The 26,503-nt window shown below is 33.5% G+C and overlaps 1 protein-coding gene across 8 annotated transcripts in view; it reads left to right on the top strand.

Moving 5' to 3' along the window:
- LOC115881339 (spermine oxidase-like) overlaps positions 1–26,503 on the top strand; it is a 102,897-nt gene that overhangs the window by 24,848 nt on the left and 51,546 nt on the right. The window contains exons 1-7 of one of the 8 annotated variants that reach the window (XM_030898783.1): positions 13–79; positions 140–150; positions 10,336–10,564; positions 15,243–15,469; positions 18,677–18,902; positions 20,392–20,768; positions 21,721–21,915. In XM_030898783.1, coding sequence (XP_030754643.1) covers positions 10,364–10,564; positions 15,243–15,469; positions 18,677–18,902; positions 20,392–20,768; positions 21,721–21,915 — 1,226 coding nt within the window. In that variant the 5' untranslated portion in view covers positions 13–79; positions 140–150; positions 10,336–10,363. The other 7 variants (XM_030898777.1, XM_030898778.1, XM_030898780.1 and 4 more) reach the window with 7 other exon arrangements.

Genomic DNA, 26,503 nt, shown 5'->3' on the forward strand with positions numbered 1-26,503 from the left:
AGACAATAGTTGGTGGGGAAGGGAGGCACATGCCGGTTTTGAAGGAAACACACCTGAGATAAACATCCACGTAGAGCAGGTAGGTTAGGCAACTGGAAATTAGTTTCAAATAGATAAAGAAATCATTAATTAATTTTAGGCAAATTTTAGGTAATTATCGTCAGTTATCATATGGCATACATTAATCTGACGAGATTGTAAGTTTTTTGTATGATTAATATATCAAAAAGGTTAGTTACAAGCTGGTAAGTATAATGTCACAATACTTTTCTGTGTTTTCTGTTCATTAATGATCAATTCTTCTTACATGAATTTGTTACTTTTTATCAGTAATATTTATTTTAAAATTAGCACATGTGCTCACGGTTTCCACGTGTTGGAATTTTCCAAGAATTTTCTAAAGAAAATCACTAGGACCCAGGATATCATTTGTTTATATAACTATCCCTGTTTTACATCATGTGTAACAAGGCAAGCGACTGTTTCATGACTTGTTTGTAAATTAAATGAATATACTGTTTTGCGGGAAAGTTAAAATTTAAATTGAGCTTAATGTATTTTACAAGGATTTTACTGAATGTATCAAAATGAACTGCGTTACATACAGGGAGATCGACTAGCCCAAAAATAGTTTATCAGTTATCTATCCTACTTAAGATTTTCACTGGATTTTTTTATAAAATATAGATACTGGCAATGATAGCGCATATTATATATTCTTTAGTTATTGATATAAAGTGATTTAAATATATCTTTATAATAGAGTTGGGGTTTCTAAAATGGGGAATAGATATATTGTTTCCTCTGTGTATTTGTCATAAAATTCTCATTCTAAAAATATCTTAAAATTTAATCCATACCTACATAGTTGTGAAATAGGTAGGTACGTACCTTTGGTAGGTACCTAATTAATTGTTAATCTAAGCTAACTAATAGAGATTTCTACAGTATTCTCTGCACTTTTATACCTCTCGAAATTATTAAGCGGAAGTAGAATTAGAATTTAGAATTTAGAATGAGTGGGAGGGGGTTTTTCACTTCGACCTTACAGATCCATTGTGTCCCCCTTTCTTGAATCATAACTCATCATACAGTCCCAGGGCTTTGACAAAAGCCAGTATCTGGGACGGTTTTATAGAGGGTAGTTCTCCATCTCCAATATCAGTCGTACCAAAATTCATGGCACGAATGGTTGTCGTCTCGGCGCACTCAGTGATGAGGTGTAACTGAAGTTTTTTAATTGAAAATATTTATAATCGGAGGCGTGTGGTACATGGAAGCGGTGAATGCGGCGCTTCCTTAAAGGTGCGTATTCATTATCCGAACGAACGAACGAACGAAAGTGCGGTATATTTAGACGGGGACCGAACGCATGCGGCCGTTCGTTCGCTCGACCATCCGTTTCGAGTCGGTACATCAAAGGCGTTCGCCAACAAATGCCTCCGGTCTTCTCGTGCGGTTCTATCGTACGGTCCCCGTCCATACCACTAGCGAACATTCGTTCGTTCGTTCGTTCGACGAATGAAAGTGCGGTATATTTAGACGGGGACCGAACGCATGCGGCCGTTCGTTCGTTCGTTCGCTCGACCATCCGTTTCGAGTCGGTACATCAAAGGCGTTCGCCAACAAATGCCTTCGGTCTTCTCGTGCGGTCCCCGTCCATACCACTAGCGAACATTCGTTCGTTCGTGCGGATAATAAATACGCACCTTAAGGTGCGTATTCATTATCCGAACGAGCGAACGAACGAACGAATGAAAGTGCGGTATATTTAGACGGGGACCGAACGCATGCGGCCGTTCGTTCGTTCGTTCGCTCGACCATCCGTTTCGAGTCGGTACATCAAAGGCGTTCGCGTCCGGTCTTCCCGTGCGATTCTATCGTACGGTCCCCGTCCATACCACTAGCGAACATTCGTTCGTTCGTTCGTTCGTTCGTTCGTTCGGACATTTTTTGTATTTAAAGTATTTCAAAATTATTAATAGTTTTCCGGATACACGCAGTATTATTTCATATGGCGCTTTCAATGGTAAAATACGAGAGAGAAATCATTAGGCGGCTTTGATACAAATTTACTGTGGAAACAATTTTGAAATACTCTAAATACAAAAAATGTTCATTTTTTAATTCTCCATCTATTGAAAAAATAATATACAGGGTGTTTCATTTAAAAAAAAAACGAAGAAAAATTATTTTATATTTTAGAAAGTTTGGCGTAGAATTTTGAACATCCTGTATGATTTACGATTTCCATATTTATAGCAAAGTAATTACAGACCATCTAAAGTATATATCTAATATAGTTTTGAATTCAGGAGAGTCCTTGTGTTATTAACAATTTTTTTGAGAGGCTGAAAAAATCGAAATATATTTACTCTTACTCATGTCTTAGGATTATGTAAAGTGATCTGAAAGGAAGCCAAAAATGCAGTAATATACAGGGTGAGCCACCCTATAGAAGTTAAAATATTTTCCTGAAATACATCCTAGTACATACTTTAGGTTTGCACTTAAACAAAATTCCCAAGTTTTTTATTCTAGGAGCTACAGATGCCCGACACACTATTGCCGGACTCTGTATGTATAGAGTTAGTATAATAGCAGTTAAAGGTGAGTTCATATACATATGCATCCATGATGCATAGGGTTCAAAACCGGGAAATCCCGGTACCGGAAGTAACGTGAATTCCTGGTTCTTTTGAGACATCAAAGAACCGGCAAACAAATCAAAATTATTAATTCCTGGTTCTTTCGGTACTTTCGGAACTCGGTAACAATAATTAAAAAAATATTTTTATACTTTCCAGCGGTCGCAATCAAACTCTTCTAAATGAGTAGTGATGCTATATTGTTATTCTTACTTCTGAACTTCTTTTGAAGTTACTATATTGTTTATTAGCAATTATTGAAGTTTAAATTTGATATTTTATTATTAAGTATAATGTTGTTCAATGTATAGTTAGTTTAATTTTATGTTATGTTTTTATTCCTCAAATTTAGTTAAATTAGTTTACTTATGTTCTTTGATGTAAATTTTAAGTTACCCATTTTTTCTTTGCCTGTGTTCATCTTAATATTCTCATGACTGATTACTTAAGAATTTGATATTATTTTCATTAAAAATCTCAATTTTTTTTATCGATTTTACAATTGAAAACCATTCCTTGCTTTTTAATTGATGAACTAGCACCATCACTGCACAAAAATTAGATAGTTCCGAAAGTAGCGAAAAAACGGGAAATCTCGGTTCCTAAAGCCGCGTCCAAGCTAAGCGAACAAAATGTTCGCGAACATATATAATTAAACAGATATTAAGTGAAAATTGTGAGATAGGTAGATTTATAAATAATAAAGCCAACAACTACAGCTAGCCTAGGCCTATTAAGGAGGGAACGCACTAGGCGGTCGCGGTCTTGGCTGAGCTCAGCTGAGCTGTTCTCAATCTAAACAAAAATTAGTCGCATTTCGTAGTTGCAACAGTACTGCTCGCGGTCTCTTTTGTTTATATAAAATGAGTTCTATGGAAGAGGTCTTTTTTTGGTTCTTCTGTTTGAAGAAGATTGCATTTTCTTTGCTGATTGGCATAGTTCTTATCAACAGGATCATATAGTTCCGTGTATTTTTCAACTAAGACTTTCAACTAAAAGTTTTTCGTCTTCCATATTCCACCATGTGCGAAATCATTATGCACGCAAAACGAATAAAATGAAAAACTAAAAACAGTCTCTGGATCGTACAGGTTAATGTAGGCACGTATGTTGCCGAATATAGACGATAGAAACGCGAAAAAAATAGTACGCGATCAAAGAAAAACGCGCATTTGGCGTTCCCGACCACGTCTCAAAGGATACGAAAAAAAATTACACGATCAAATATATGTTTCCAAAGTTCTTTGACTACAAATTAATAGTTTTAACTCAGTCTTGGCACTCTAGATTGAAATTTAAAATGCTATTTTTATTTAATTGGAAATGTCTAAAATTGACGTATGGTATGTCATTCTATTCAGAATGTCATTTTCTATCAAATAAAGTAAAAGTACTTAGGATACAATCTAAAAATCCAAAGTTGTAGTCATTTCCGGTGAAACAGGAAGCGACCGAAGGTAATTGAATACGTCAATCAATCCCGATTTATGTCATATACTAACAAACCAAATTTCGTTGTATTATCTGAAAAAATAAAAAAAGTATAAAAGGAGAGCCCCTTTTGAGAAACACCTGATAGAATTGGCTGAAAATGAATACAGGTCTTAAAAATACACTATAATGAGTAATCTACCAAAAGACCCCTGTGATCCTCCGCCTGCTAAATATTGATACGATAACGACAAAAGTTCTTAAAATGTTTACCGGTTAATTTATTTAATAAAATGCTTGCACTGTAGTTTTCTCAGCTTTGCATCAATTTTGTTTTGCTACAGAGTTTCTTTGTTTTTTTTGCAAGCATCAGCCAATACAATAAAAGCAGCGGCCCCAATTTTCACCTTATCATCCATATTTATTTTTTCAACTCACATTAAGCTGGACACTCGAAAAAACAGCGATTGCCTAAACGCATCCTAGATCTATAGAACTGTTTTTCGACGAGATTTGACGTTTCTAATAGTAAAATTAAATAAACTGCTCTCTTTAAACCCATTTTACAAACTAGAAATGTAAAAAACAGTCTCACAAGACGCTGAACTGACGCTTCCAGCCTGAACGCCTCGACGCAACGCTCGGCGCTCTCAGCCTGAACGTACCTCAATGGGTCGCCCGTTGTTTCGTCACTCCAATCGTATTCAAGTATGAGCTGTGGTTTTTGAAATAAACGAATACAATTGCATAAAACCAACGACGGCCGAGGAATTTAAGTACCACTAATATGAAATTATAGGTAGTGGATTATATTATAATGATGTCGAATGCTATAGGTATACAGAAATATTTTCGACTTTTTTTTATTACCTTTACCGCATTGCTTCCCCTTCTAAAAATTTTACCGAACGCTACTGTTAACGCCCTGATTACGCCTGTTTCTAGTTCAATAGTCAATTTTTGTTATTATGATTGGTTAGTTTAGAAAAGAGCCAATTATTAATACCTACTAGAATAATTCGCCATGTTATAATTTTTATAGAGCATTTATACGTAAAAAAATCTAAATATATTTTTATATTTCAGAAACCATTCTGTATAATGTCTCGAAAAAAAAACTTTTTTAAGATATGACCCCCCTAAGAAGTATATTACATCACTCGGTATAGTGTGTATGACCATAATGTAGTGTTTACTGAATAAGAATTTTATGGAAAATATACAGAGCAAATAATGTATACAGGGTGTTTCTTAGGTGGTCTAAAAAATTTAGAATGTGATTTCTCATCGCTTTTTAAGAAACAAAGCTTATATGAACATGCGGTCTAAAGTATTTTCTTTTTGATATACAGAGTGTTAAAAATTAAAAAATACTGAGTTTAATCGGCTGGAAATAAATGGCACGCCACTGCGTTTTTCCTAGTAAACGATTTCTCTTTCTTAATTACCAGCACTTTTTTAAAGAACATTTTTTCTCGAAAACTAAAACCATGCCCCAGAACAATAATTGGAAATATTAGTCTTATTAAATAGGAATCAACAATCTAGAAAAAAATGTTTCCTTGAAAAAAAAAGCAGTGGCATCCCATTTATTTTAATCAATAATTAATCCAAGGGTGTCTGCGTACGGATGCCACTGATTCAAGTAGAAAAAAAAACAGTTAATGAAAATAAACTCCCTTTACATACATTTGGAAACCACATGGCAAAAAAAATTTCCTGCTTTCAAGCTGTGTTTCAAAAAATACTAAAAAGTCAAATAATTTGGCAACACACTGCTTAAAAAATCATCAGAATCGGCCCATTAAATCAAAATATATTAACCTTCAAAATGCATCAAAGTTTTAAGTTGCCCATTTTTCGTGCCGGTGAATGTATTTCAAAAACTATACATTTTAGTCATATACTTTTCTAATGAAACAAATCTTTATTTTTTTACTAGAATCCAAAAATCAATTAATATATAGGGTGTTTCATTACAAAAAACATAACTTTAATATGTAGGGTAACTTTTTTTGGTGACACTCTGTAGAACTTTACATAATTTTAGAAAATGCTTTAAATTGATTTACATAAGCTCACAAAATTTCTTTTTTTAGTAAAACAAAATATTTTATTAATAATAACACTTATTTAGATTAGAATTGTATACCTTAAAAGTTGGTTAATTAACTTTAATTTTAATTTTTTAAACCAGTATCTTTTGACATTATCTCTTTGCAGTACTAAAATGTATTATTTACCTATCATGTGCTGCTATTTTAGAGATACTAAAGGCACATATTAGGTATCCTATAAGTATACAGATAAAAATCTTGTCCCTAATTCGTGGTACCAAAATTGTTTTTTATGACGATGTGCAAACGAGTCAAATTTCCTGTGCGCAAAAATAAACTCGCGTAAAATAACAATAAACAGCGTAATAGAGAGATATCGCTAAACCGAATAGCGTGCATAGACGTTAATAAGGCCAGGTGTTGTTTCCTTTACTTGAGGTGGTATTAACTCTCTTCATTTATAGTTATCGGATCGGAAAGAATTCTGATCGCGTCGCGTCCGCTATTTAAACTTAACCTAACTTTGGATTTAAAACTTTGAAATTGTTTTGTTTACTAGGTATTTTAAAACTAAAGGGCTAAAGTACTTATTTCCAGTGCTTTATTGTTCAACGTCCGGTTTAGGGCAACAAGCAACAAATTCTCTTAGAAGGGCTAAGTCGTCATCTGCTGTAAACCTAAGACTCTTTATAGGTTCTTTAGTATTGGAAGAGGTGGAATCCATATTTTGGGCCATATTTATTTAATTAAAACTAATCCCAGCTACTTAAATATCAAATTACCTAATAAAACTAAAGCAATAATCCAAAACAATTCAAACATAACCTAAAATAAAAGATCTCGCCGGCCGGCTCCGGTTGTCAAGTACCCGAACATGCCCATTTAAGCAATTTTTAAACGTTATCAGAGGTTATTTAGAAAAAGCGCTTAGTGTAATTGATCCGCAAATTACGTCAGGCGGTAACGTTCTTAGCGGGTGTTGCATTAAAAATTGACTCGCGCATATCGTAACCATGATAAGGTACGCGTAAATACTGGATGACGCTATTCGGTTTTCCCAAATACGTTTAAAATAAAGTATACGGAGGATACCGCTTAAATTCCTGTCCCGATATTGAAGGATGGCTATAGAATTTCAATGCATTTCCTACATAAATCTATCCTTGGTTTGTAGGAGGTTTGACTAAACAAGGATGAACCTATGTTTTGAAACCATTCGACTCGATTTTCTGTCCTCCTTCAATACTGGGACGTAAATCCTCTCATTGCTCTTATGGGGAGGCCGTCGTATATTTTATTTAAACGTATTTGGGTTTTCCGATATCTCTCTAATAACTGTGCCGGTCAGGCGCTGTGCACAATTTTAGAGGCCATAAGTGGGCGTGCTATGTGCGCAAACTAGTCACCTAACTAGTGCCCGATTCCGAAAATTGGAACCACGAAAAACAATAAAGAAAAAACAAAGATTATAATCTGTATAATCTGTGCTAAAGGATACTCCAGTTTTTGGTACCATACGAGATGTATGTAACTAGCGTGAACTTGTAACTGTGTATGTAACTAGCGTGATGCTATAAATCTCGTTCCGAGTTCCGAGGCTGTTCTATTAGAGACGGCATTGCGTCAGCATGGCCAAGGCATGGCCGCAAGTTGCTAACCTAATAAAATTAACACTAGAAAAGCCCGCGGGAACTGTCAAATTCAAAGTTATTCGTTTCACAGACTGTATAAACCCATCTATAGTTAACTAAAAAAATATTAGAAACTTTTTTAGTGAAATAAATAGATTGGTATGGGACGTCATCTGCTTTTCTTCTGCCATCGTCTGTCGAAATCTTACCTGAGAAAAAAAAACAGAGTATATAATTATTATATTATTAGTGTTAATTTTTGACAAGTTTTAAGTATGGCAATTTTTAGTAAATGACGTCTAGATATTGATCTCGCCAAAATCATCACCGATTGTCAATCTCCAGCCGTCTTTGAAGCCGTTGTTTTTTCGAATCATACGGTATAGTATACAATACTATAGTATTTTATGCACCGTGTGTATTTTGATTCAACTATCCATACATCCATTATACATATATAAAAGCTCAAAGGTTTTTTTTGTTACATCCATTCCGCCGAAACCGCTTCACCAATCTTGATGATTCTTTTTTTAAATGAAAGGTTGTATATGTCTAGATTTGTTATGAAGTATTTTTATATTGTTTAATGGTTATTTCTTTGTGTAAAACGACTAAATACTAAAACATACCTGAAAAACACCTACAAACAATACCTCTAGAAATAAATTATTTGTCATTGTCAGTTAGATTATATATCAAGTTTTTAGATATTTTAGGGATCAGTTAAAACCGCCAGCCTTAGATACATAAATATTAGTACAAAGGTTCGTTTATGGCATTAGTGATTAGTGAATTAGCTACGCAAAGTGATTTTAGGAAATTCATCCTCTTTCCTCTTAGAGTGTAAAATTATGTCGAACAATTTGTTGTATGAAAATTCCTTACTATCTGGTCTAGAAGAATGAAATTATACAGAAAGAATTAGAAGAGATTATTGAAATTCATCAACCAAATGGGTAAAGTTAGTAAAAATTTATATAAACCAACAGAGGTCACGACTCTGGATTATACACACAAAAAGGATCATTTAAAAGACATTAGTTAATTATTTGAACATAGAGAATTTATGAAATTCATACCCATAGGGAGTAGAATAGGGAATGAAAATTTGTTGTGCGAAAATGCATTACTATAACATCTAGAAGTATAGAATGGTATACAAGGATTTATTTAGTGACATCAATAATATGAACAAAATCTTTCTTCTCAAACCATCCTTCTAGGAATAAAAAATAACGTATAAAGAGAGTATTAATGCTCTTGAAAAATAAAAATAAATCAGGGAAGTATTCAAGAAAAGCAACAATTGGAAACTTCAAATTCAATTGAAAACTTTATATGTCAAAGCTTTTTATATGTAAAGCTTGATTTTCATGCATCCGTTGTCCGACGATACGATATTAATTTTATTGGTTGAATTTAAAGGCTTCGATTGGTTAACCGTTTCTAACCAATCGATAACGGATGCATGAAAATCAAACTTAATACAGTTTATATGGGACCATAGGTAGGGTTCTATCTATAGAGAGTCATTTCACTGTTTATTATTTTCGAGAGATTTTCTTTCTCCAGATTTTGCAAAATTTCGACTTTGATCCGATTTCTAAAACACCCTATACATAATTTAGAAATAAAAAACCACATCCACCCTCTTTCCAACCATACATAATTATTAGTTTCAGTCTATGGAAGTAGTTTGAAATTTGAGAAAAAGTGTTAAAAAGCAAGATATCGAAATCATTTTTGGGCCAAAATTGAACTTCTTTGAAATAGTTTGATTTCGATAACAGCTTCTAGAATTATTAAGGTTATTTAACTTTTTAGATTTTTTTTAGTTTTTAGTTAAAAACCACAATTTCTTGATAATATGGCCACATAGGTGGTAGATTAAATTATTAGACAGAAAAACCCGAAAAGCTCCCGTGGTTCTCAAAATTTAAGCAAAAAAAATTTTTTTTTGGAAATTTTTTAAAGTAAAATATCTCGTGATTTTGGAGTTATTTGAAAAACGGTAAAGAGAAAATATGTTCATTTTATCGAGATCTACCAGCCGTGAAAATATATCACTTATTCAAGACTCGCCCTGTATAATACCCAGAAGAATCGACAATTGCTAACTTTCATATGAAATACGAGTAGCTCTAAAATTCTTAAAAACATAGTTTTAATATTGCATTTGTAAGGCTCACTAGCTCTATCTATAAAGAAGTAAACAATCATTTAAATCAATGCATGAACCAGGTGTAACGCGAACGTAATCGCTGGAAAAAGCTAGTTAATATTAATCATTATTTTTTTTTGCTATTCCGTCAAGCACTTATAGATACTTAATTTTTTAACACATTTATTTTAGACTTGTTACTTGATCTCAAGGACATATCTATTTAAAATTTAAAATATTTTAGCGTTGAACCACGGTGAACCATGAACAAGTATGCAGGGATAATGTTTAATTGACCCAATTTAAACCACTGTTGCAATCGAAGCTTTTAAAGATGATTTTTTAATAATAGCGCAACATTTGTTTAAAATTAACAAGAAATAAATCACTGTTCTTATTTGTTTCAGTCAATTTTTTAATGGATATCAGACAATCATGAGTAACAAAGCTGCGAGTGAAACAAATCAACCTAAAGTTTTGATTATCGGTGCGGGAGCTGCTGGTATTGCTGCCGCAACTAAATTATTAAAAAATGGGTTTGAAGACGTTACTATTCTTGAAGCCGAGGATAGGATTGGGGGTAGAATACACTCTGTAGAATTTGGGGGAACAGTGATAGATTTAGGAGCACAATGGGTAAGTGAGAGTGGCCAGTTCTTCATAAGTTCATAAAATAATTAGAAAACGTATGTACAAGTTTACGATTTCTGCAAATTCGACTTTTTAGGTGGATAAATTTACGTCAAATAATTACTAGCTTTAAACGGCAATAACTTGTTTAATTTAAATGGACACCCTGTATATTTTACCGGAGAATGAGATGCACAATTTAATTATCTACCAATTAGTATTATACCATTTTTTATCTCTTGAATTTTTTGTAGAAAATGCATTTTCTTATAATTTAGACCATTTATCATATGCCCATGGAATATTGATATTTTAGATTATTTTTAAAGTACCAAATTTTCAAAGAGTACAGATACTAATATTGTCGATATAGTTCGCTTACTTTATTATAAAATAAAAATAAACTGTTTAAATATTGTTGTGAATGAGGATCAATTAAACGATCCCAGTAATCAAACTACATTAATTAACTGTTTGCATTGATTAATAATAATTGCTCTAAATACGAAAAAACTGAATTTTGTATGTGTATTAGTTAAAGTTGTAAATAGTAACATCTTATAAAAAATGTTATTTCATTTTTTGACGAATGGTAATTTATAACAACAGGGACGTTCACATTCATAACTTGTTATAATATTGATTTCTGATTCAAATCCACAATTATTTAGAATATTTTATTAACTAACACAATTAAGTAAAGTAATTAAGTAATATTTGGATGAAAATAATGGTGGTATTTTTAATTAGTATACTCTTTTACAAATATTTAAATAGTTTTCTTTTTGTAAACAAATGGGCTAGTAATATTATCGATTATCGGTTTAAGCATCTGTACATTTTGTACATTTTTTGCTTTAAAAAAATATCCAAAATGTCAATATTTCATGGGTATATTGATAAATGAGGTCTAAATTATAAGGAAATGCATTTTCTACGAAAACTTGAAGAGACTGGTAAGGCATTGTATAATACAATTTGATAGACAATTAAATTGTGCATCTAATTTACATGTTTAATGTCTGGACTGTACCTTACTATTTTCCAGTTTATTTGTTTTTCTAAACTTTTAGGATTAATAATTATAAATAATGAGGTAGATGAAAACTATTCCCACTTTTGCCAGAGTCAGTATTCCTTCTCTACAAAATGGCATTATTCATTTTTCAAATGCCACTATCCGACGTTTCGAATTCGAGATACCATTATCGACTTTCTTAATTTAAATACGGGCCTGGATCTCTTATTTTACTATTCAGTGCTCTTAATAGACCATAATACCTGGTTCGTCTCAAAAGTCGCTCACCCCTATAACTTTTATTTTTTCAGATAAAAAAAACGAGATTTAGTATGTCAGTATATGACATAAATTGGGATTGATTGATATATTCAATTGTTTTCGGTTACTTCCTGTTTCACCGGAAATGACTACATCTTTTGATTTATAAATGGCACCCTCGGTATTTTTTTACTTTATTCGATTGAAAATGACACTTGAATGACATATCATGTCAACTTTTGACATATTTGCTCAAAAACAAATTGTATTTTAAATTTTAATCTAGAGTGCCATGACTGTGATAAAAACACTAGTTTTAATCACGGAGCCTTGGAAAAATAGATTTGATCGTTTAATGTTTTTAGTGTCTTATCCTGGCCGGTTAAAATATGCCCAAATCGTATTTTTAATAATATCTCAATTTTATTCAAATGGAACGAGGGTGGACATTAACATATTTTGAAAAAGCATTCTTTTACGAATAATTTGATACCACACACTTGGTATTTCGAGTCAAATTTTCGTTATGAACCGCATGTTACAATTTCAAATAAACCATATGCGAAAATGTCAAAAGTTGACATATGATATGTAGAATGACATATCATATTCAGAGTGTGATTTTCTATCGAATAGAGTAAAAAAATATCGAGGGTGCCGTTTAAAAATCAAAAGTTGTAGTCATTTCCGGTGAAACCGGAAGTTTCAATTGAATATGTCAATCAAACAAATTGAATATGTCAATCAATCCCAATTTATGTCATATTCTAACATACCAATCTCGTTGTTTTATCTGTTAAAATAAAAAAGTTATTGGGGTGAGCCACTTTTGAGACGCACCCGGTATAAGCTTATTATTTAACTTTTTTTAGAAAATCAGCTTTTTATCACCTATAGTGACTATTAATGAGATCATTATGGTACAGTTTATAGCTCCCAATGACTAAAGAATACAAGGACCAATACTACCCGAGACCAAATTGTTACCATGTTCCCAAACAGTGCCGTGCCCCATATTTTTCTTCACTAACTTGCTTGAAGCTTAGGCTTGAAGAGATACTTATATTTTTGTTAAATGTTTTGACTACGCCTATGGTGTATGCTGTTATTTCCTGGTATCATACTAATCTATACCAATATATAAAATTACGAAGGAACAGAATTAAATTATTCTGGGTGCCGGGCCACAGCGGTATCCAAGGCAACGAAAAAGCCGATGAGCTAGCTAGGCAGAGATCATCGGCATCCTAACTTGGTCCAGAGCCAGTACTGGGAATACCCAAATGTATGGCCCGTAGTGCACTAAAACTCTGGCTCAAGGAAAAGCACAATGTCCACTGGAGAAACAGACAGGGACACAGGCACAGCAAGGCTTTTATCCAAGGACCTAATGCTTAGCAGGAATAAAGTGCGGATTACAACAGGCCTCTTGACAGGAAACATGGCTGTCGAGTATTATCTGAACAAGCTCAACCTGTATCAAGGAAGTCTTTGCTGCAGACTCTGCGATAAAGATCCTGAAACAGCGGAGCATATAATATGTCATTGCGAGGCTCTGGATCGCAAGCGACACTCTTTACTTGGGAAAGCTAGGCTAGAACCGGAGGAACTATGCTCCCATCCTATCAAGGACCTGCATAAGCTAGTGCAGGGCACAGGGATAGGAGAATGGGTGCAGATATAGAAGGGGGACAAACACAATAGGCCTCACAGGTCGCAGTGTTTCCGGCAGAGGACGGCCCCTTGTTATGGAAAAAAATATATATATAAAATCCTTAAGTGACTGACATACTGATTAATCACGATCCTGCTCAAACCACGCAACGTAAGAAGCTCAATTTTGGCATACAGGTTGATTCTAAGGTGTAGAGGTTCGATAAGAAGGGATTTTTCGAAATTCCAGTTCCAAGAGGGTGAAACCACCCCTCAAATATTACAATCTTTTTTATTTAAAAAACGGTCGTTTCCGAAAAAACGCTTAAACACGTATATTTTATTTTGTTTTTTTTTACATATTTTAAGATTTTTTAAAAACTTATACAGGGTGTTTCGAAAAATCTGGTCATTGATTAATCACGATCCTGCTTAAAGCGCTTGACATAAAAAGCTGATTTTTGTAAAACAGATTGATTTTAGGGTGTAGAGGTTCGATAACAAGGGATTTTTCGAAACTGGAATTCTAAGCGGGTGAAACTATCCCTCAAATATTTTAATATTTTTTATTTAAAAACCGGTGAGTTTTTCGGAAAAACTCTTAAACACGTATATTTTATTTTGTTGTTTTACATATTTTAAGATTTTTTATAAATTTATACAGGGTGTTTCATAAAATATGACCATTGAGTAATCACGATTCTGCTTAAACTGCTTGACTGATTTTTGGCAAACGGATTGACTGTGGGGTGTAGATGTTCGATAAGGAGGGGTTTCTCGAATCTCAAATTCCAAGAGGGTGAAAACGCCCCTCAAATATTACAATATTTGTTATTTAAAAAACGGTTAGTCTTTCGGGAAAACGCTTGGACAAGCATAATTTATTTGGTTTTTTACATATTTTGAAATTTTTTAAAAAATCATACAGGGTGTTCCAAAAAGTTGGGTAATTTCTCAACCACGATTCTGCTTAAACTGCTTGACGTAAGAAGCTTATTTTTGGTAAACGGATTTTTCGAAAGTCAAATGCCAACGAGATGAAACTACCCCTCAAATATTACCAAGTTATATAATAATATCGCCATATTGTTTTCTCTCATGCTGACATAAATGTGAGAAAATTTTATCCAGTTTGTATGTTAATGGAAATTCTTGCTTTGCTTTATCATCACCATTACAAATGATTAATTCGACGCGAACGAAGTCGCTGGTACACGCTAGTTAATTATAAAAAAACACATTAAAATGTTAACAAAAGCTGACAAAAAGTACAAAACTAGTATCAACGTATAGCACATACCAAGTACATATAATACCAGGAAAATAATTATCAAATTCAATAAAGAGATGCTAAACGGGTGGAGTGGATTGTTTATTTACCTATGAAATGTAACTCCTGGCTCTTTCTTACTGTTGCGGCTTTTACACTTGAAAGCCGAACAGATCAATATTGCAATAGAGTTTATATAAAGTTCACTACACACAACAATCTTAATTAAAAATCGTTAAAATTATCCCTGGTGACATCCGTAATCTCCAAAAAATTGGCGTCTAACAAAAAAAATTCTGCGTGTCCTTTTATTCTTTAGTCATTGATGGTTCCACAAATAGAGCAAAAATATACACTTTTTTTGACATCAAGATAATTCAAATCGGTCCATTCAAAATAGAAATATCGATATTTGAATGTAAAATGTTTCCCCGCAATCTTCCTCATCTCACTTTATTTTTGACAATAAAACTCATTTTCAGGTACACGGAGAAAAAGGCAACACCGTATACGAACTTGTAAAAGACTTAAATGTCCTCGGTTCTCACAGTAGTAGTTCATATGATAAGTATAATTTTTTCATATCTGACCAATCGAAATTGAATAAAAATTTACTAGATAGATTATATGACATTGCCTCAGATATACTGGAGGATTCTGAAGCGTTTGTGAGGCACGGTGGAGTTATTAATGAATACTTCACAAAGCAGTAAGTAGTTTATAACGTTCTTATAACTGAAGAATAGAATATTTCGTTATTATGTAAGTCTTCAAGGGAAGACATCCTAAAATTGCAGCTGTAAATCAATGTAGCTATGAATTAAAATGACAGATAACCTATCACTGTACCGTAGGATCGAGAAAAAACGGCGTCAACGATGGTTATGAAATGAAGATCGCTGTCATTTCATATGTAAATTTATATGGGAAATGTCATCGATCCTCATTTCCGAGCCAACTGGACGCCGTTTTTATTCGATCATACGGTATTTTTTCGTTGGACAGACTTTAATGCCAGCCTTAAAGTAACATACAAAAAATGACTCATGAATTCAATTTACGTGGGCATTAAAATGACAGATACAACTTTCAGTGTCATGTGTCCTCTCCTTGGACAGACTATCCTAGATCATATATACTTACGTGGATACATCAACGCCATAAGTTTAGCATTAAAAAATATGTCTCCAACATCACGACATGCCATTTTCAAATCTTCTTTATTGCACTTATGAAACGTTCAATAGGTTTGTCTTTCTCGAGGACCTGACTTTACGCATGCGCATTAAAAGTGGCACGTATTTCCAAAATAGTTACAATTTTATCCGGTTTAGAAAGTACAAATTATACATTGTTATGAAAACCAACTTTTCATTGTTCAAATATATGCATTTTACAAATTAAATTTTTAAAATTAATGTCCAAATTTGGCGCGTGGGCGATAGGTCCTCGACAAGTATAGATAGAGTAGAAGCACCGCGTGTGCAACAAAAAAAGAAGATAAATGGAAGTCGTTGATATGTTTGGGACAGTTTCCATAGTGATTTACTTAGCAAGTATATATGATCTAGGCAGACTATAAACGATATACTGCACATATATACATATAGCCTGTCCAATGACTCAGGAAAGATTTCGACAGATGATATCCAAAAAATTATAGAAAATACAATTTGCTTGTAAAATAAAATAACAATCACAACTGTCACTGTCATGGATGATCTCGTTGGATATACTATACTTAGATCTTAGATACTATAGAAATATTAATCATAACATACATCATAAAATAAACACACACTCTTCACATACGTCTAGACATTTATGCAAACATCTTACAACACAAGTTGCTGTACTTGTGTAAATCTAAGCTTACGCAAGTAGTTGTGTGGCTGGCATAACATTCATCTGTAGTGTCAAATACGATATGAATTGGTTTTTTGTTACATTTTTAAATAATGGTACGAGGGTTGTTTTTATATTTGTGTGGTGCGTCTCAAAAGTGTCCCACCCATATAACTTTTTTATTTTTCAGATAAAAAACGAAATTTGGTATGTTAGTATATGACATAAATTAAGATTGATTGTCGTATTTAATTATTTTCGGTCACTTCTTGTTTTAGCGGAAATGATTACAAATGTTGATTTTTAAATAGCACCCTCGTTATTTTTTTTTTACTTTATTCGATAGAAAATGTCACTCTGAATAGAGTGACATATCACTTGTCAACTTTTGACATTTTCGCATATGGTTTATTTAAAATTATAATATGCGGGTCATAACGACAATTTTACTCAAAATACCAAGTATGTGGTACCAAATTATTCGTAAAAAAATATTTTTCCAAATACGCTAATGAGCCATACTCGTTCCATTTGAAAAAATTGAGATATGATTAAAAATACGATTTGGGCATCTTTTAATCGACTAGGACAAGACACCAAAACCATTAGACGATCAAATCTGTTTTTCCAAGGCTCCTTGATTAAAAATTAGTGTTTTTAACACAGCCATAGCACTCTAGATTGAAATCTAAAATAAGATTTTTTAAGCGAATATGTCAAAAGCTAATATACCGGGTGCGTCTCAAAAGTGGCTCACCCCTATAACTTTTTTTATTTTTTAACATAAAACAACGAGATTTGGTATGTTAGTATATGACACAAATTAGGATTGATTGACGTATTCAGTTGTTTTCGGTCACTCCCGGTTTCACCGGAAATGGCTTCAACTTTTTATTTTTAAATGGCGCCCTTGGAATTTTTTTACTTTATTCGATAGAAAATGACACTCCGAATAGAATAACATATCATATGTCACATTTTTGCATATGGTTTATTTGAAATTGTAACATGCGGTTCATAACGACAATTTGACTCGAAATACCAAGTGTGTGGTATCAAATTATTCGTAAAAAAATGCTTTTTCCAAATACATATGCTAATGAGCCAACCTCGATTCCATTTGAAAAAAAATTGATATATGATTAAAAATACGATTTGGGCATCTTTTAACCGGCTAGGACAAAACACTAAAAACATTAGAAGATCAAATCTATTTTTCGAAGGCTCTTTGATGACATGGCACTCTAGATTGAGATTTAAAATATAATTTGTTTTTGAACGAATATGTCAAAAGTTGACATATGATACGTCATTCTATTTAGAATGTCATTTTCTATCGAATAAAGTAAAAAAATACCATTTAAAAAGTTGTAGTCATTTCCGGTAAAACAGGAAGTGACCCAAACAATTATAAATACCGAGTTAAATACGTCAATCAATCCTAATTTTTGTCATATACTAACATACCAAATCTTATTTTTTTATCTGAAAAAATAAAACAGTTATAGGGATGAGCCACTTTTGAGACGCACCAGGTATGCTCTGTCATTCTATTCAGAATGTCATTTTCTATCGAATAAAGTAAAAAATACCGATGGTGCCATTTAATAATCAAAGGTTGTAGTCATTTCCGGTGAAACAGAAAGTGACCGAAAACAATTAAATACGTCAATTAAACCTAATTTATGTCATGTACTAACATACCAAATCTCGTTTCGTTATTTGAAAAAAAAAACATAAAGGTTATTGGGGTGAGCTAAAGTCCCTAGATATATATATCTAGGTCCCGAGATATATATCTAAAGTCCCTAGATATATATATCTAGGGACTTTAGGATGAGCCACTTTTGAAAATGCACCCGGTATAGAGGTAGAAAACAACAGTAGATAACTTTCAAAGACTATTGTTTTTCAAAGTATTCTCCACGAAGAGAAATGCATTTTTGCATCCGTTGGAACCAATTCTGAAAGCAATTTTTCCACTCTCTTGCTGTGAACTTCAAAATTGCTATTTTGATTTTGAAGTGGTTTGGCCCTCGTATATTACTAACATTAATTTAAATACTTTTAGCTACTATGAACAAGTTTTGTCTGAATTTGGCAAAGATAACAAGGACGTTATTCATGTCGCCGAATTGTTGGAAGAATGGATCAGTAAATTTGCGTTGTGCCTGGATCCCGCTGAATCCTGGAATCAAATATATTCTGACGGTTTTAGAACGTACGTGAACTGCGGTGGTAATCCGTTATTGCATTGGAAAGATAAAGGCTACCGCACTCTTTTTAATATATTAATGGTAAGTACACCTTTATAAGTAGGGTAATATCACAGAGTATTTATTAGACAGCCAGTTGACTTCGCTGGTTTTTGAGTACTTGCGCTGCACCTGCAACGCCTTTTCTCGTACATATTCAAGCAGTCAGAGCACTAGTCCCATTAGAGCTTAGAGCACTCAGAGACGCTGAGTTCTTTAACACAGGCGGGTTGTTTATTTTTACGTATTTTTTTTTTTTGTTTTTTTAAGATTTTGTTAAGTAATTTTTCTAAAAGAACTCTTAGCTGCTTCAACTGCTTCCCTATTTGCTTCCGAATCAGCATCAATTCCTTTAGTTTTTCTGCTGCTGCGGATTTTTTATTTTTCATATACATGGCATGCTTTTATACAGGGTGTCCCAATATTCCGGCAGATAACCCACCACTTGTGACGATCAAAACACTGAAGGAAGCTGTAGAAAATACCATCAAGACCAAGCAGCAAGAGACGTGGCAACATCGTGAAGACTGCCTCTACGAAGACTGTGGCCAGTGATTGATAGCAAAAAGACAACTACTAGAGCACAAAAAGAACCTAGTACGCATAATTGTAGGTGTCATCACTGGAAACTGTTCCACGGGGGTAAACCTCGTGAGATGGAAGATTTCCAGCGACTACTTTAGAGAATGAGGAGAGGAAGAAGAGACCATAGAGCACCTGCTGTGCCACTGTCCGGCATATAATACCGACGCTTTAAAACTTTAGGGTAATGTTTTTTGGAGTGACTAGAGGAAGCAGCAGAAGCCAAAATCAGCGACATCGGGAATTTTGCAAAGAGCTGGAAGTGCTTTAACGCAAAGAAAGAATGAAAGGGGGCCAGGGGAGAGACAATAACACAGGATCCCAAACCCCAGCAACCTAACCTAACGTTCGGGTTTATTTTTGATTGATGCCCTCTAACGGACAAACAAAGCACTTTTGTATAGAGGTAAATTATGGCTCATTTGTCTGTGCATTTCTAGGTCCAGAGAATATTGAAACTCCCTGGATATTTTGTAGGTCTGTTTTGGAAAAAAAACTCTCAATTTTTTGATTCCAATCGCTATATAGGTAAGTTTGCGCAGACCAAATTCAAATAGGCTCTGTGTCCGCTGAAATTAGGCCTGCTCAGTCGGCCGGAACTTCCCACATACGTACCCATTTAACTGCACAAACCAGGTTTAAACAGGCCTGTGTGATAAAATTGAACGTCTGTGGGAGCCTTTAGTTTTTGTAAACCAGTGCTCAATGGACCTCAGAATTCGACCTGTTACATAATAAGATACACGACGTACCCAGAGTTCCATTTACATGATCGTAAGTTGGTTGGCTGTCTAATAAATAAGCTGTCGTAATACATATTGAATCTAAATTCCATTGTCTTTAGGGTCGATCAAATGAAATTTATTTAAATATTTAGCATATATTCTTTGCTACAATACATAAGATACATAATATATTATTTTTGTTACTATATTAAAATTTATTTTAGAAAAATACATCGTTGGAAAGTAAAATACAATTAAACAAAGAAGTTACCAAAATATCTTGGACCAAAAATATTAACTGTCCCAACAAGGTAACAGTCCAATGTTCTGATGGTTCTGTTTATTATGCCGATCATATTATTGTAACCGTATCTCTGACTGTACTAAAAGACTTTTTTGAAAACGTATTTGTGCCAAAACCTTCGAAGGCAAAAATAGAGGCTGTTAAGCAGATTCCGTTGGGTAATATTATAAAGATATTCTTGAAATTTCCAAGGAAATGGTGGTCAGACGATGTGCCCGACTTTAGTTTTTTGTGGACCAAGGAAGACAAGGAGAAACTGTTGGAAGAATTTTCAGAAGGACCCGTATTTAATGGAAGGTAATACCGGGTGCGTCTCAAAAGTGGCTCACCCCTATAACTTTTTTATTTTTTCAGATAAGAAAACGAGATTGGGTATGTTAGTATATGACATAAGTCAACTTTTGACATTTTTGCTAAAAACAAAATTGTATTTTAAATGTCCATCTAGAGTGACATGGCTGTGTTAAAAACACTAACTTCTAATCAAAAAGTGTTGGAAAATAGATTTGATCGTCTAATGTTTTTAATGTCTTGTCCTGGCCTTGAAAAGATGCCTAAATAGTATTTTTAATCATATCTGAAATGTTTGAAATGGAACGATATTTGGAAAAAGCATTTTTTTTACGAATAATTTTATACCACACATATGGTATTTCAACTCAAATTGCCGTTACGAACCGCTTGTTGCAATTTTAAATAAACCATATTCAAAAATGTCAAAAGTTGACATATGATATGTCAGTCTATTCAGAGTGTCATTTTCTATGGAATAAATTAAAAATATATACTGAGGATGCCATTTAAAAATCAAAAGTTGTAGTCATTTCCGGATTGGAACAGGAAGTGACCGAAAACAATTGAATACGTAAATCAATCCTAATTTATGTCATAAACTAACATACCAAATCTCGTTTTCTTATCTGAAAAAATAAAAAAGATATAGGGGTGAGCCACTTTTGAGACTCACCCAGTATATTGGTAAAATTTATTAAATTAATAATCCATACGATCGAAAAAAAAGCGGCGTCATAGATGGCTTGGAAATAAAGATCACTGTCGTTTTGTTTGTAAAATTAACTTTTGGAATGTCATCGAATGTCATTTCTAAGGTAACTGGGTGCTGTTTTTTTTTTCGTTTATACGGTAGTATACAGGGTGATTTAGGGTAGAGGGTAGGTTATCCCCGTTTTTGGACAATCTAAATTATTTGTAGCAATGCCAATATTTACGTTTTTGTTTTACTTTTCAGATTATGGTTGCAAGATCTTTTTGGCTTCTATAGTGTCGAATCCCATCCAGATATTCTTCTTGGATGGCTTGTGGGACCGATGACTAAACAAGTTGAATTGATTCCAGAAGAGACGTTGTTAAAAGGCAGCATGTTTCTTTTAAGAAAATTTTTGAGTAAAAATTATGATATACCTGAAGCAGAACACATAATTAGGTATGGCTGTAATGTAAATTTACAAAATGACTTCTTTGAAAGGTTTTTTTTTAACCTGAATGTGATCTACAGGGTGTTTCAAAAAACACGTGCCATATCTCTATAAAAATTAAATTTGTTTTTCATAACATCATCATAGGTCCAATCATATACATATAGCTAAATATATTCAGCATAATCTCTAAAATGTGAAGCTGAAACAGCGAAAGAGAAATATCAATCCTGCATAAGTCTATTTCACCTGGATATTCATTTAACTGCGCATGCCTGAAGAAGTTTTCATTGGTCGGTGTTTTTAAAGGGAAGTGGTTGACTGACATTTCACCTAATCTTCAACTTTATTTATATTTTTATTAATTATAACACATTATCATGGAGTTGGAAAAATATCAAAAAATAGTTGGAAACAATAAACTAAACAAAAACACTCTTTTACTCGCACAAGTAAAAAGTAATCCAAACAGAACTAAAACAACAAACATTAAATACTATGCATTTCGGCACCTATTTTTATATGAATATTTTCTCATATTTTTTGATGTGGAACCAATGAATACTTATTTAACACTTTGGCTAGTTAATAACATTAAAAAAATTTAAAGGATGTTATTAGACTTCGATTAAAGCAAATTAATAAAATTCTGTTTATCTCATTAAGGAGACTGAAATCGAGAACATATCAAGAGAGAACTTTTAATCGCCATTAAACGGCCAGCACAGCTGTGCTAACAAGAGAAAAAAATCAGTGTCGCACAGGTATTTTTTAATAGAAATATTCCAGTGAAAATTCATAATAACTTCAATCGAATCGCTAAAAGCATTTGGAAGAAAATTATAATAAATCGAAAAGAACAATTTAAACTCTAATCACCTGAAGGAAAATTATAATATATTGAAAAAAATAAAGATTTTAACCGCAGATAACATAACAGAGTTCTCTGTGTTTTAATCCTCTATAGCTACGAAACATAGCCAGAATCGGACCTGTAATGGTATACAAAATAAATCTTATTTTTACGTGAGGAATCTCCCTACGAAATACAACACATGTGTTTTTTGAATGCGGACAAAAAGGAAAGGGAGGGGGAGACAAAAAGTGGGCTGTTGTATTTATAGTAGCTATTTTTTCTATACAAATGTAGGATTATGCATTAAAGTGCTGCCCCAAGCAGCATTTGGACGTCGGGACAACGTTGTGTCACTCGACCAAACGTCGGGGCGCCACGTCGGCACAACCTCGTGCCAACCCTAGTCTGCACTAGTTTGGAGAATAATTTTTGGGTCGAAACGACGTTGGATACCGACGTTGGCTAGAAGCCTAATTTAGTACAAACTGCAACGTTGTTTAAAATCCTAATTCACAGAAATACAAAACTAATATGGCGTCTAAGTCGCGTTTTATCCTAAATTGGGATAATTATAGTAAAAATATTATTTTTATGATTTAGTTAGAGACATATGTCAGATGGCAGTGAAGGAAAACAAAACAAAAGTATTTAAGTGTGGAGGATGTTTGAAGATCATAATTATTGAAACTTTAACCGACTCTGTTACTCGTTACCCAAGGCAAAAAAGTTAAACGCAAACAACTTTATTGATAAATGTATTGTTTCTACTTTGAAAAATACTAATGGGCCTTAAAATTAAAGAAGTTTTAAAAATTTTCTTGAATTTTTTTTAGTAAAATGAGGATAATTTATTCGCAGTCGAAAAAATTGTTTCCGCATGTTTTTTAGGGTCAAATATTAGTTAGTTAATGTATTCAAAAAGCAGGAATTGCTATTTTAGGAACGAAACATTTTCTTATTTAACAACATGGCGGCTTTCACTTTGTTGTTTTGGAGATTAAGATGGAGTAGTTCGAGTAGTCGCATACTGAACTAATAAAGTCGCAGTTCGGCCTTAACAGGTAGTATACTAGTCGCAAGATTGCCTAATTTAGTCATCCTAGAGTCTAGCTTGTGCCGCCCTCTATAATCTAAATAAACAAGGGAGTGGATAAACTATCCCCAACTAGCATTTATAGTGGCAGATACGTAACTGCTACTATCAAAGCCACTACAAAGTGGGCAGTGACCATCGGCGGCTACGTCGTATATTCGTAGCTGCTAAGTAACTGCGACCAAAATGGGGAAAGATTTTGAGTAGCCGGGTAGTGTCTTGGGTAGTTTTTGCCACTAAAAGAGTTACTATGATGTGTTACTATAAAGTAGCCTACTGGTGAATGCGACTTATCCGGTACGAACCTGCCTAGTTGCTGGGCCGTGGCAGCCAAGTGTTATCCATCGACATGTGGAACTTTCGTTAAACTGTTGAACTTTATTCGCAGCGACTCCTTCATGCAATTTCACATTTCATAAAAATAAATGTCACGATGAAAAATAATTATGGAAGCCATTAATATTTTTTCGTTATTTGTTATTTACCGTGCGATTTTAACGCCTTTTTTAGGTAAATTCCAGAACGCAATCAACTTTACCGAATAAAATAGTGGGTTTATATAACAAAATTTTCGAGCGCCTCTCAAAATATTTCAAATTATTATATTATTTGCAATCGAAACTCATGGTTGTAATTAAAAAATAATAATAATTTGCTTGAAACCGGGGTCAAACTTTAAAATATTAGTCCACCAACAAAATAACTAAGGAAAAAAGCTTTAATCTAGGTATATTTAGCTCAAAAACGCATAATGTTTGAACCATTTGGCTGTTCGTCTAAAAATTCATGAAAAAAATATGGCCGTTTAATCCGAGTAATACTGTATAGTTCCATATGCTTCCACAAAGTACCGGGAACAATAACATATTAGTCCAACCCTTCCCGTTTGGACCTTTAAAATCTTCGGATTGATAAAGTGACAATTGTAGCTACCCAAAGGCGACTTTATAGAAACAATAACTTTTTTGGAACTACATGGTCAACGATTCTTTGGAACCATAAAGTGATTTTTTCCAAGAAAGTTCCCTGCGCCACCAAATTGCCACTTAATTGGAGCGTTATGCTACACTGATCGTGGCAGTGGCGACTATACATTCCATTGGTACCATTATAACGTTCCGCCTTGTCATTTGAAGTTATTTTTTAGTTATTGTGCATTTTCTATTATTAGTGTTTCTATATTATAGTTCCACTTCTTTATTATTTGTATAATGTTTTGTATTATCTTTTGTTTGTTTGTTTGTGTACTTTGTTTGCTTGTTTGTTTACTTTGTTTACTTTACCTTCATCTACAAATTGTAATTTTTTTTTGACAATAAAGGCATTCATTTATTTATATTATTCAGAGCTACATGAGGTATAGAGTATTTTAACGCCCACTCTTTTAGCTCTTGTTTTATATTGTTGTTGGTTCTCAAATTAGTTCTCCTCTGAGATTCAGTTTCAAATGAACTAACACTACACTCATCTACAGAAACAGCTTCAAAAATGTCTCAGTCACTACCTGATATATGATGTTCATCAGTAGGATTATAGAAAGATGTAGTTTTTGTTTCTGATGTTGATGCATCGGCTCGCAGTGATTCCTTTTGTTTAATTCTAACCTTTTAATTTAAGGATTTTTCAAAATTTTAATAAAGCTTAAAAGCAAGTAAAAGAAAACACTAAAACAGTAGCACACGATGCAATCTGAGGCAATTATATTTATTAGGGTATATTAAGTTACGGTCACTATAAAGTAGCCGTTTTTGATCCCCGTGACTTTTTAGTGGCAATGGATGAGCGACGGCTACTTTACAGTAACCTAGGAAGGTAGCAGTAACCATTTTGCTACTTTCAATGCTACTATAAATTAGAAGTAACTAGGTGTCGTGGCCGCGACTACCCCGTAACTTAAATTGTTACTATAAAGTAACAAAAACTTAATGTAGGCATTATGGTAGCACTTGTTAGTAACCCCTACTTTGAAAACTTACTATAAAGTTTTTGGTCTTTTATGGTGTCATATACGAAGATTCGGGTAGTTCCAGCCACTTCTTTAAATTACATGTTTGCGACTTGCAATCGGGGTGTTTGTTTTCCACTTTTATGGTAGGTAGGCACTAACCGGTTACTCTCGAAATATACTTCAAAGTTACTATTCCTTATAGAGTAATATTTTAAGTGGCAGAGTGGGCCTAGGAACTATACTTTAGGGATGCTTTAGGGGCAGTGACATTTTAAAAAGGACTGGGAACTATATTTGCTAGGTGGGTCGGTAATATATGTCGATGTATATTTAAATTTAGTTTTATATGTACCTTTCTTATGTCCCATTTTAATTAAGTTTTTTTTTTATAAAAACAAAAACAGCACTGAACTGTCTGACTGAACAGAACAATGAAGTGAAAATTTAAGATTTAAGGTCATGGTTCAATACAGTTGCAAAAAGGTAGTGACTCGACGTCCTACCAACGTAAGAATAAGGAAATATAAACAACGTTGGAATTAGTAAAACAGACGACGTTTGCATAACGTTGGAATAGGTCCTGAAACTGACGTCGGAAAACTCTATATTGTCCAACGTTGTAACTACGTTGTCCGAATCACCTAAAGATCACTTAAGCAAAAAAGGTTACACGACAACGTTTATTCGACGTCGCAGAAG

This window comes from Sitophilus oryzae, unplaced genomic scaffold (genome assembly GCF_002938485.1).
Source record: "Sitophilus oryzae breed Bouriz unplaced genomic scaffold, Soryzae_2.0 scaffold_1716_pilon_pilon, whole genome shotgun sequence".
Classification (NCBI taxonomy): domain Eukaryota; kingdom Metazoa; phylum Arthropoda; class Insecta; order Coleoptera; family Curculionidae; genus Sitophilus; species Sitophilus oryzae.